This window comes from Rutidosis leptorrhynchoides, chromosome 1 (genome assembly GCF_046630445.1).
Source record: "Rutidosis leptorrhynchoides isolate AG116_Rl617_1_P2 chromosome 1, CSIRO_AGI_Rlap_v1, whole genome shotgun sequence".
Classification (NCBI taxonomy): domain Eukaryota; kingdom Viridiplantae; phylum Streptophyta; class Magnoliopsida; order Asterales; family Asteraceae; genus Rutidosis; species Rutidosis leptorrhynchoides.
The window spans coordinates 95,350,382-95,363,615 of NC_092333.1; the positions used below are offsets into that span (position 1 = coordinate 95,350,382).

General features: G+C 35.7%; 1 protein-coding gene across 1 annotated transcript; it reads right to left on the reverse strand.

Annotated features, from left to right (window-relative positions):
• Positions 1 to 2,523: 2,523 nt before the first annotated feature.
• Positions 2,524 to 3,777, reverse strand: LOC139887288 (uncharacterized). The gene has a single exon (XM_071870643.1). The coding sequence runs from the start codon at positions 3,775 to 3,777 to the stop codon at positions 2,524 to 2,526; it is 1,254 nt and encodes a 417-aa protein (XP_071726744.1).
• Between the last annotated feature and the right edge of the window lie 9,457 nt (positions 3,778 to 13,234).

Genomic DNA, 13,234 nt, shown 5'->3' on the forward strand with positions numbered 1-13,234 from the left:
TTACGTCTACGTACCTTCCTACAATATTAAATCACAATATTGATATGTTGAGATCTACGGTTATTTGGTAATCCGAGTTTCGGTCACATTTTTGGTGAACGACTATATATGCTGCTAAGGTGAGTTTCATTGCTCCCTTTTTAATTGCTTTTGCAATATATTTTTGGGCCGAGAATACATGCAATTTATTTTAAACGCAATGGACACAAGTACATACTAAATTCAACACTGAATTTGAACCGAAAATCCCTTAGCTTTGGTAACTAGTAACTGTTGGTTATAAGAACTGGTGGGCGCGAGTAGTTGTATATGGATCCATAGGGCTTGATATCCCCGTCCGAGCTAGAGCACTAGCCTTTTAACAGACGTATGCTATTTGAGAAGCGTACACGTTGGTTTGCGTGTATTATTAAGATGATTATACAAAGGGTACAAATTATATATACGTTAAGTTTAGTTACCAGGGTGCTCAATTTTGTAGAATATTTTGATAAACGTTTCTGGATGAAACAACTGAAATTTTGTGGTCCACCTTTATATACAGATTATACGAAATATTAAAACTATGAATTCACCAACCTTTGTGTTGACACTTGTTAGCATGTTTATTCTCAGATTTCCTAGAAGTCTTCCGCTGTTTGCTTAGATGTTAGACAAGCTATGTGCATGAAGTCTTACATGACATATTTTTCAAGGAAACGTTGCATTCACCAAATCATCACCATGTATTTTATTTGACTGCATTGTCAACGAAAGTACTGTTGTAAACTATTATTTATGGTGATTGTCTATAAGTAGAAATCATCAGATGTCGAAAACCTTTGATTTAAATATTCATTTATGGTGTGCCTTTTCAAAAGAATGCAATGTTTATAAAACGTATCATATAGAGGTCAAATACCTCGCAATGAAATCAATGAATGACGTGTTCGTCCATATGGATTTGGAGCGATCGTCACACTATCAAACCACATTGAGGTATCCTCACCATTGTCAACATCATGAAAAATATGATCTTTAATCTTATCTCTCAATTCCAACAACTTCTTCCAATTCCAGCTATCATTACATTCATACTGTAACTCCCAAATACTTCTATTTTTTTAATTTCACCACATTTACCCATTTGTACCAAAGATATCTTTTCTGGCTATTATCTTCCATATCTGCTTCATCAATAACACCTCATTCCACTCTTTTAAAGATTATAAACCCAAACCCCCCTCATCTTTAGGAGAACATACAATCTTCCAAGCTAATTTAGCTTTACCTGCAGCACTATCCCCATGATTCCATAAAAACCTTTTCAACACCTTTTCAATCTCACTCATAACAGTTGCAGGCAAAATGAACACTGAAGCCCAATATACATGCATAGAGCTTAACACTGAATTAATCAATAATAGCCTTCCTGCATATGACAGCTTTCGACTCTTCCAGTTGTTCACTTTATCTTTAACTTTATCAATTAGGCTTTTACAATCTGTCACACTAAGCTTCTTAGCTATCAATGGAATTCCCAAATATCTCATAGGTAATTTACCCACAGCAAAAGGCATAATTTGGAGAATTCTATGCCTAATACCCAATGAGACACTCCCAAAGAAAATAGTACGTTTACTCAAGTTAGGGAATAAACCTGAAACTTTACTGAACTCTTCAAGAGCATCTTTAATAGTCTTAACAGATGACTCATCACCATGACAAAGAACAAGCAAGTCATCTGCAAAACACACATGTGATAATTTGATCTTTCTACACCCAAAATGAAACTTAAATCTAGGGTTCTTTTCAATTTGCTTGATAATGATAAGATTTAACACCTCCATCACCAATGTAAACAGGCAGGAAGATAGTGGGTCACCCTGTCTTAATCCCCTACCACCTTTAAAATACCCATGGATTCCACCATTTACACAAACTGAAAATGATGTAGTGGTCACACATGTTATAACCCATTTGATCATTTTTTCATGAAATCCAAATCTCCTCATAATATCCTCTAGGAATTTCCAATTGACTATATCATAGGCCTTCTGAATATCTATCTTCATGGCACATCTCCTTGGGCCATTCTTCCTATTATAACCTTTTAGAAGTTCATGTGTAAGCATTATATTATCTTGAATGCTTCTACCAGGGATGAAAGCACTCTGATTATAACTGACAACTATCTGTAGACCTTCTTTTAATCTGTTAGTGATAATTTTGCTTATACACTTATACAAAACATTGCAACAAGCAATAGGCCTGAAATCTGAGACTTTATTAGGTGTATCTATCTTAGGTATTAAAGCAATAAGAGTTGCATTCAGTTCACCCAGAAGTTTACCAATTGAGATAAACTCTTTAATAGCATCACATACTTCTCTTCCCACTATATCCCAGGCCTTCTTAAAGAAACAAGATGAAAATCCATCAGGCCCTGAAGCCTTATTATCATCTATATAAAAAATAGCCCTTTTAATTTCTACATCAGTAACCTCTTCCACCATCTTGTTTGCAATATCCTCAGGAATTATATTAGAAAATATATTTCCCTAATTCTTCTACAGGTCTAGTATTATCTGCAACTCCCAAAAATTGCTGAAAATGCCTAACACATTGCTCAGCAACTTGCTCATCAAAATACCTATTACCATTTTCATCACAAATACTCTCCACTCTACTCTTGTGCTTCCTGCTTTTGAGGATACTATGAAAGTATTTAGTGTTTTTGTCACCATCAATTAGCCAATCAATCTTAGCTTTTTGATATAACAATCTTAGTTCATCCATCTTAGCATTTTCATATTCTTCTAACACTTCAGTTGCCTTCTTCCTTAGAGCACCCTCATATGGATCATCATCCACCTTCTTTTGAATCTCTTTAAGATCAGCCTTTAGTGCCTCAACTTTTTCATGTAAATTTCCATTCTTCCAATTTAAACTTTTCAGGCCTTTCTTTAGATTCTCTAGTTTCTTCACCACTCTAAACATTGCATACCCATGAATGTTCTTACTCCATTCCTCATTAACCAATTCCCTAAATCCATCCTTGTATGCAATATAGTTCATAAATCTAAATGATTTCTTCTGAGCATCTTGACTTTTTGTAATCCCCAATACTGCAGGGCTATGATCAGATATTACATAAAGCAAGAATCTCCCATATGCTTGGGGAAATTGAGTTAAGAACTCTTCATTGATAAGAATTCTATCTAACTTTTTGAGAATACCACAATTAGGATTTTTCAAAGATCTTGTCCATGTGTAATGAAATCCTGAACTGCCAATGTCATCAACCTCAATTTTATTCACACAATCATTGAATTCATGCATCTCATCTGTAAGGAAAGATCCCCCTGCAGTATGTTCATTTAACCTCCTAGTAACAGTAAAATCTCCAAAAATGATCCATGGCCTGTTTTTAGTAATATTACTTTGGATCTCTAGTTCTCTCCACAGCTTTCTTCTCCCCCTTCCATTGTTACTTGCATAAACACAACTACCAAACCAACTGACAGGTTTATCCCTCAATTCAAACAAGCAAAACATCACCTGCTTATCTTCATGAATAGGAGTAACCTTAATTATGTCATTATTCCACCCAAGAATTATTCTACAACTATTAGGACTATTCCTAATATTAGATCTCCAATGCCATCTCCTAAATACATACTTACATGCTTTATCAATATTATGAGCCTTAAGATGTGTTTCAAGCACAGCACATATACAAAGCCTCTCATCCTTAATCAAATTCTTAACTTCATCCTGTTTACCTTCAGTGCACATCCCTCTAATATTCCAACTTATTACTTTGTACTCCATCATTAAAATAAAAGTGAAGAGGATAGAGTAAAACCTTAGGGTCACCACCCCCCAATTCATTATCACCAAGATGACTAGTACCCATATCATCCACTACATCTTCTTCATCTTCAGTACTATCATCTTTATTCTTCTTATTTAATCTCTCCCATTGCAAATCAAAATACATCACCATATCATAATTCCATTGTTTAAAAACATCCTCAGATGGTTTCACTCTATCTTTTAGATATTTATCAACAATTAACCTTTGATCCACTGTAGGATCATGCATTTCATCCTCATTATCAGACAAAACTGCATATTTATTAGCACTTTTCTGAAACTCTTTAGTAGCCTTCTCATTCATTTTCCATCTCTTAGTAATAGAAACATCCACATTTTTAGCTTTATATTCCTGTTTCTGCACATTTTGTTTTGCTTGTGCAGGAGCATTATTACTTGACTTCTTCTTTTTCACTTCTGTGAACCCATCCTCATCAATTACAGCTGTAAACCCCTTATCTTTCCCCACTTTGGTAACTTGTGGCTTAGCTATACACTCATCAAAGTTATGCCCAAACACCTTCCAATGACTACAAAGTTTAGGCTTTCAAGTATACTCCACTGAAACATGTTTGGTCATTGTAACAACTTGCTGCTTATCTTTATATTGTATATCCACCTTATCAACTATATTGTATATCCACCTTATCAACCAAACCTTTTGCAGCTTCAATTTCCACTAAAACTCTAGCATATCCTGCTCTTCCTGTCCCTTCATTACACATAGTGGCTGTTGTGTTATCCATCACCATGGGTTTACCTAGTCTGCTAGCAATGGTGCTAATACCTTTGTTGCTCCATGCTTCTAAAGGCACATTGGTCATCTTATGTAGCGACCCCGACAAATCGTCAAGTGACGGCGTCGGCTACGTGGGTCCCATTACCTGATTATAAGTCTTTTAGATAACTTTTGACCAAAATATGTAGCCTTCATTTCAAAATAAAGATTGTTTCAAAGTTTACAAGAATTGTTCAACCAATAGTTAAGTTACAACGTTATAATACGAATGAAATCTAGGCGACACGGTTTAAAGTAAAGTCAAAAGATGCTCCATGAAATGCACGTATACTCGACATCCAATGCAAGTATCAAATAATGAGCGGAAGCATATATCACCTAAGTTCAAGGACCTGAGAAAAACATAGAGAATCTGTCAACGAAAACGTTGGTGAAATCATAGGTTTAAATAAGTAAATGAGTAAAAGCAAGCTGAACCACAAGAGTTGCAATATTGATAAAGTCATAGTACATTCTAAAAGTTAATATTCACGAGCACCCAATTGTCAAGGCTTAACATTCCGTCCGTTGAATACCCCATAAATTAGTGCTAGAACAACACTGTTTCCCGAAAATATATTTCATCCGTAGACGGTAGCGAACCGTCAAAGATGAGGGTTGTCAACCCATATGGCCATATAACATAAGTTCTCGCTTACACCATCTGATGTAACTAATGATAATCGGATTGAGGATTTTCGTTCTAAACTCGTATGTAGAATGTTTGTTTTCCCGTTCTTGTGTTCACTTAGTTCAAAAGAATCGTTTATGTTTTCTCATCCCAAAAGTAAGTTTAAAAGAGTAAAAGTGGGACTATGATCTCACCTTGTATGCACGAACCAAAAAGTACTTCGACAAGTAACGTGTGCAAAGAACAATGCTAGTCTTGACCTAAACAAATAGGTTGTATCAATAACGATAGTCACGAAGGGTAAAGATGTTCAATTAGTCCTATGGCTCGTTACGACTCGATTATATTAGCATGTGAATCAACTAGTCAAGTTTCATGCAAGATACAAGTAAATAATCATGTTAGAAAGGTTGTATAAGTATTTGGTTAAGTTTGATTAAAAGTCAACTTGGTCGGGTCAAAGTCAACGGAAAAGTCAACAGGGTCGGGTTGGGTATCCGACAATTTTTCTAAGTTATATAATCATATATGAGCATGTTGGCCAAGTTTCATGTTAATCGGAGGTCCGTAGCATAGCAAACATTTTTATGTCAAATGACCAACGCAACAGCCAGTTTTAGTACAATGGGACGGCGTCCCAAATGGCTAGACGGCGTCTCGATTAAAAGAGTGGGACGGCGTCCCCAATTCCTAGACGGCGTCTAGGTTAGAAGAGTGGGACGTCGTCCTGGGTATCTGGACGGCGTCCTGAGGTGTTTCCAGGCCCTGGTTGCTGAAACTCCTAAGTGCACGAATCAAAACTCAACCCAACACAATTTACAAACCGCAAACATTCAAGGCATGCATTTTATATCACCGGAAAGGTATTTTGACAAGGAACGCAACTATGCACTTTTTATCATTCAAACTTTCATTTACAACAACCAAAAACCGCAATCAATGCTCCTCATTCAATGCATACAAGTCATAAACGCCATTTAATGATTCGATAGTCAAATTACATGAACAATATGCCGTTTCGAAGGTAATTAAGCATACAATACAACCTAACACTTACAATTAACATTTAATGTCATTTAATGCATCAAAAATCCATTCCTAGTTCATGAAACCCTAACCAAAAATCACCAAATTTCATAATCAAGTTTAAGAGGTTTCTTAGATCAATCTTTACATCCAAATGAAGCTAATGATACTAGTAACACTTTTAAAACATGCACATTAACAATCTAATAACATTTGATCATCCAAAATCAAGGATTTAGCAAGTAATTTTCATAATGATCTAGTTACACCAAAAACAACAAATCGAGCATACAAATTACATACACGACATCACAATGAGCCATAGACACTAATTAACATACTTTTAAGTCAAGAACACAAATTTAAAGAAAACTAGTGTTTTAGAAATGTTACCCAAATAAGATGAAGTTGGTACCAAAATGAAGAGGATGAAGAGAGGATCACGAATATGTAATTTATTTTGTTGTAAGCCTCCTGGATCGAATTTAGATGATGATTGAATGAATTTGGAAATTGGGTGTGTTCTTGCTAGAGAGAAAGAGAGATGGTTGAATGGTGGTGATTGGGGTGGACTAGGTGACCTAGTCAACTAGTTTGCCCCGTGTCAATTTTAGTCCCTCGAGTTTGTAGTCGGGTGCGGAAAATACCTAAACGGAATATTTCAAAACGCGTATTAACGGGAGATGTTATAAACATATAACGGAGTTTAAATTAGTATAACGGAAAAGAAAACGGAAAAAGGCGGGATGTTACATTACCTACTCCTTAAAAGAAATTTCGTCCCGAAATTTAGGTAGGCGTAGTAGTCGTTGTTTCTTCCTCGGAATCTGACTTTTCCGGAACTGGGAATAGATGAGGGTGTTTCTTCCGCATTTGATCTTCTCTTTCCCAAGTAAACTCGGGTCCTCTTTTGGCGTTCCATCGGACTTTAACAATCGGGATCCGGCTTTGTTTTAATTCCTTCTCGACGTAGTCCACAATTTCAACCGGTTCCTCCACGAAATGAAGTTTGTCATCAATGGTAAGCTCCTCGAGAGGAATGACGATATCGGGTTCGGCAAGACACTTTTTCAAGTTGGACACATGGAAAGTAGGATGAACGGAGCTCAATTGAGGCGGAAGATCTAAACGATAAGCAACAGTTCCAATACGCTCCAAGATTTCGAAAGGACCAATATACCGCGGATTTAGCTTCCCGCGTTTCCCAAAACGGATTACACCCTTCCAAGGTGCGACTTTTAACATTACTCGGTCACCGACTTGAAATTCAAGATCGTTGCGTCGTTTGTCGGTATAGCTCTTTTGACGACTTCGGGCCGTCCTAAGCCTATCTCGGATTTGAATGATTTTCTCGGTGGTTTCGTGAATGAGTTCGGGTCCGGTGATTTGCACGTCACCTACCTCGGCCCAACAAAGAGGTGAACGACATTTGCGACCATATAGCGCTTCAAAAGGTGCGGCTTTAATACTCGCGTGATAACTATTGTTATAAGAGAACTCGGCGAGAGGTAAGTGCTTGTCCCAAGCTTTTCCGAAATCAACCACGCAAGCTCGTAACATGTCTTCTAAGGTTTGAATTGTACGTTCGCTTTGTCCATCGGTTTGAGGATGATATGCGGTGCTCATGTCTAAACGCGTTCCCAACGCTTCTTGCAATGTACGCCAAAATCTAGAAACGAAACGGCCATCTCGGTCGGAGATAATCGATAAAGGTACACCGTGTCGGGCTACGATCTCCTTAATGTAAAGTTGTGCAAGTTTCTCCATTTTGTCTGTTTCTTTCATGGCAAGGAAGTGTGCGGATTTGGTGAGACGGTCAACAATAACCCAAATGGTATCATAACCGCCCGTCGTTTTTGGTAGCTTGGTGATAAAATCCATCGTTATCCTTTCCCACTTCCATTGCGGGATCTCGGGTTGTTGAAGTAATCCGGACGGTCTTTGGTGTTCGGCTTTGACTTTGGAACATGTCAAACACTTGGAAACATAAGTAGCTACGTCCCTTTTGATGTTCGGCCACCAATATAGTTGTTTAAGGTCGTGGTACATCTTATTGGCACCGGGGTGAATCGAGTATCGTGACTTATGGGCTTCATCTAAAATAAGGCTTCGTAGGTCCCCATAACTAGGCACCCAAATCCTTCCGGCGTAATATCGGAGTCCGGTCTCCCTAATTTCGAATCGAGAGACGTGAATGTTTAAGAGTGATGTCGAACGAGGTGTATATAAAATAGTTTATATTTTACTAGGAAATACTATTAAATACGATACAATTTTACACAAGATATTTATTTATTTATAGAATGGATATACTTAAACCTTGCTACAACACTTATAGGCAGTGTACCTAATCGTACAGTAGTGTAGTTTTTAGTAAGTCCGGTTCGTTCCACAGGGAAATCTTTAAACAAAGCTCAACGCTATATTAGTTTACTTTTATAAAAATACAAATATATATATAAGTGATATTATTATTATAAAGGGGGGTTTTTACCGTTTAATGACCGGTTTATCGATTTTAAAACTTTAGTCGCAGTTAAAACCTAATGTAAAATATAAAATAAATACAAGACTTTAAATTAAAGCGTAAAGTAAATAACGATAATGAAATTGCGAATAATAAAAATGCGATAAAATTAAATTGCGATAATTAAAAGTACGATAATTAAAAGTGCGATTAAATAAAATAACAATAAATAAAAGTGCGATAATTAGAAGTGCAATTAAATATAAAATAAAGGAAATTAAATATGAAATAAAAGAATTATGCTTATTTAAACTTCCGTAATCATGATGTTTGACGTGTTGATTTTAGTTTTATGCCCATGGGTTAATTGTTCTTTGTCCTGGATTATTTAATATGTCCGTCTGGTTTTTGTCCATAACAGTCCATCAGTCATAAATATAAATTGCAAGTGTCCTTGTCAAATTATTATTATACCCGAAGTTAAATATTCCAACTAATTGGGGATTCGAATTGTAACAAGGTTTTAATACTTTGTTTAATGAATACACCAGGTTATCGACTGCGTGTAAACCAAGGTTTTACTGCTTTGTTAACAATTACACCAATTACCCTTGAATGTAATTTCACCCCTGTTTTAATTATTCTAGTGGCTATTAATCCATTCCCGTGTCCGGTTAAATGAACGATTATTCGTACATATAAATACCCCGCCCATCGTGTCCGATCGAGTGTATATGGTAATTTATAGGGACGCCCAATTGTAAATCTTTATATTAACATTAACAAACTTTCATTTAGTTAAACAAATATAAAGCCCATTAATAGCCCATAGTCTAGTTTCCACAAGTGTCGTTCTTTTGTCCAAACCCCAATTATGGTACAAAGCCCAATTACCCAATTTTAGTAATTAGCCCAACATCATGATTACTTCGTTTTAAATAAGCATAATAATAACTTAGCTACGAGACATTAATATAAAAAGGTTGAACATAACTTACAATGATTAAAAATAGCGTAGCGTTACACGGACAGAATTTCGACTTACACCCTTACAACATTCGCTAACATACCCTTATTATTAAAATTAAAATATAAATTATAAATATAAATATATTTACGTATGAAGAGGAAGAGAAAAAAGATGTGTTTTTTTGATCAGAATTCGGTTGGCTTTATAGCCAGACTTGATTTTTGGGGCTCCGCGACTCGCGGCAAAATGCCCTTAAAACTCCGCGAGTCGCGGAGAGGTATTTACAGCTCACACCCTTGGAGTTTCTTGCTGCCGACGGTTTTTAATATATATATATATAATATATATATAATTAATATAATTAATTATATATTATATTATATTTATATACATAGTTAACTTGTAATTTTTAGTCCGTTGCGTCGAGCGTTAAGAGTTGACTCTGGTCCCGGTTCCGGATTTTCGAACGTCCTCGCGTACAATTTAATATCTTGTACTTTGCGTTTTGAATCTTGTACTCTTGTGATTTCGAGACGTTTCTTATCAATAATTGGAACCTTTTTGATTGTCTTTTATTCTTTTGAGCTTTTTGGTCGTTTGCGTCTTCAATTCGTCGAATCTGTCTTTTGTCTTCACCTTTTATTATTTAAACGAATATCTCTTGTAAATAGAACAATTGCAACTAAAAGCTTGTCTTTCTTGAGGAATAATGCTATGAAATATATGTTCGTTTTTAGCATTATCAAATATTCCCACACTTGAGCGTTGCTTGTCCTCAAGCAATATCGTCTTGAAATACTAGAATCACTTCTTTATTCTTCACACTTTGTACATCAGTGATTTCTATACGGCGGTATAAACAATGGTAGTAACGATATGGTTTACAGTCCCACATGACTATAAAAATTTAGATCCATTAAGGAAATTGGATCTTTATGAAAACATTTGATCTTTTGAAAATTAAATCTAGTTTTTACCCTAGATAAGTTTTCCGGAATAACCCTTTACCGGTGTTTGCAAAATATTTTTGTGGGTTTGGTGGGTTTCAGATTTGAAAATTTTAGCTCAAAACTTGCAGTTTTGTGTCACCCACTTGCTAACCTTGTATTTGGAAAGCAACACGTCCAGTTTACTTGTCCCGTATATTACCTTTCGGCAAACTACCGTCCGGTTGTAAAGGAAAGCGTTGAACAAGCAACTGTTAAGGCAATGTCCCGTGACATGCTTTTGATTATGGTCTATAACGTGTCGGACGCAATTACTATCCTTGGTAGGAGCAATAGTAAAGCTCACCCTTATAATTTTTCGGTATGGCACAAGGTCATGTCTTTGACCACTATGCAACCACCGTTCTTACGGTTGACACCCGATTTAGTTCAGGTGACCTAATGAATTCCAGGTGAATTCCTAGGATTTTACGTTCAATGGTAATGAACGCATTGAAAATAGGGTTTTCAGAAAACAAATCGGTTTATAATTTTGATCAAAATATTTTCTCGTTTAAGCTCGAGTTTAGATATCATTGAATTCCATGAGTTTGTAATTCTCAATCTTTAAGGTCAATCTCTAGGATTGAGTAATATCAGTCTTAAAAGCTGATTTTTAATCTTTAAGGAGATTATCCTTTCTGGGGATCTGATTCATTAGTCTTATCCAGCTAATTTGCACGGTGCCTCCCCATTGTACGAGATAAATCCTTCTCATGGTTAGGATAAATCTGACCACTTGGCGACCCTGTTTAATGCTGAGGTCCGTGGATTTCCTGCTGATTTTAGTGATGACTTTTCTAGATTTTTCGTCAACCTACAGCTGGTCTGAACGACAACTTCATGACCTAAATCAAGAAGCGCGTTTCTTTTTCGGAAGACTTTACTTCCTTTTAATGATGGAATTGATTCATCGTGTAGATCCATCTCTTCTTTTCTTTCATCGGGTAAAACAGTTTAGTTTAGTCCAAAGCAAAAGTATTTTCAGTTATTTGTTACAAATATATGTGGCATATGTTTAAAATAACTTGGTAAATTTTCCCACACTTGGCTTTTTATTTTTCTTTTTATCGTCCTCTATTCCATTTTTAAATGAATTTTAACATTTTAGTTTGTTTCTCAATTTATGTCCTTTCCGAGGTAACAATAATTTCGGTGTTAAAACCTAGTTTTATCGTTCATAAATATGTATAAACATGATTTTAATTCATTTAATTGAAAATTTTGAAAAATTTTACTAGAATTGGGTAGTCAGTATATAAGACTAGGGCTGTTCTTTTTTATCAGAGAGCACTAGATTCTAATACAACTACTGCTTTACTAGTATTTTTAATGGTAACCAAGTGTATAAAGTAAAAATTTTTAAAATCCGAAAGAATTTAACCCCTTCCCACACTTAAGATCTTGCAATGCCCTCATTTGCAAGAAATCAGTAACAATTTAAATTATTGAGGGTGATTTGTGTGAAAATGATTAAATTTTACCAAAGTTTCCAAATATATTGGCGTTTGTTTGCTGAATGATAAATGGTGCACTTCATTTGTTCATTCCGTCTTGTTGTTATTTCACATATATTTTGCATCTTGTCGTCAAAATTAGTTGCTTTTGCTGAACTTAATGCCAGTCTTTGAAAATGCGTTGTTTTACCCTGTTTTGTACATAAGATAAACTGCAAACATATATACATATTTTTGAAGTTTGGTTTATTACCCCACATTCAAAAATTATTAAAATCTAAGAATAAAAGTTAGAAATTATAAAAATGATTACAATATTAACACAAAATATTAAATGTATCAATAATTACAAATTACAAAATAATAAAAAAATAAAAAGTTAAACTAAGGATGATATTGGTACCAATAGGGGTTCCACGCATAACCATAAGTGCTATAGAATGCTTCGGCAGGATCATACGTAGGATATGGTGGCTGCATCTCTATAGACCAAGGAGGGAAGATGGGTTTCGGTGTAGGAATATAGTTTCTACCTATATGTTGGCAATGAGCTATGATCTGGTTCTGATGAACTTGCCAATCTTCAAATGCTCTCTGTCTAGCATTTTCGTATTCCTGAGAAGCTATAAACCTATGCATTTCTTGCATCTCATTCCCCCCTCCTACATTACCTTGTTGTTGGTTTCTCTCCACCTGTGGATGTCTACCATGGTATCGTACTGCAGCGTTATTTCGCCTCTTCAAAACTTTCGCACCATGGTATACATTTAAACCTATAGTGTCGCGGGGTTCCGGCTCTTCTAGTAATAATCCCCCCCGACTTATATCCACACCGAGATATTCACCAATCAAAGTAATAAAAATACCACCTCCTATTATGCTATGTGGTCGCATCCCCCGAATTATAGCTGATAAATAATAACCCACACAATATGGTATACTTACAGCGCTTTGTGGGTCTCGAATACAAATATGGTAAAACAAATCTTGTTCATTTACTTTTTCTTTGTTCTTACCCCTTTGTGTAATCGAATTAGCTAAAAACTTATGTATCACTCTTA

Coding starts and splice junctions, on each gene's coding strand:
- LOC139887288 (XM_071870643.1), bottom strand. CDS start 3,777: ATGTGCACTGAAGGTAAACAGGATGAAGTTAAGAATTTGATTAAGGAT.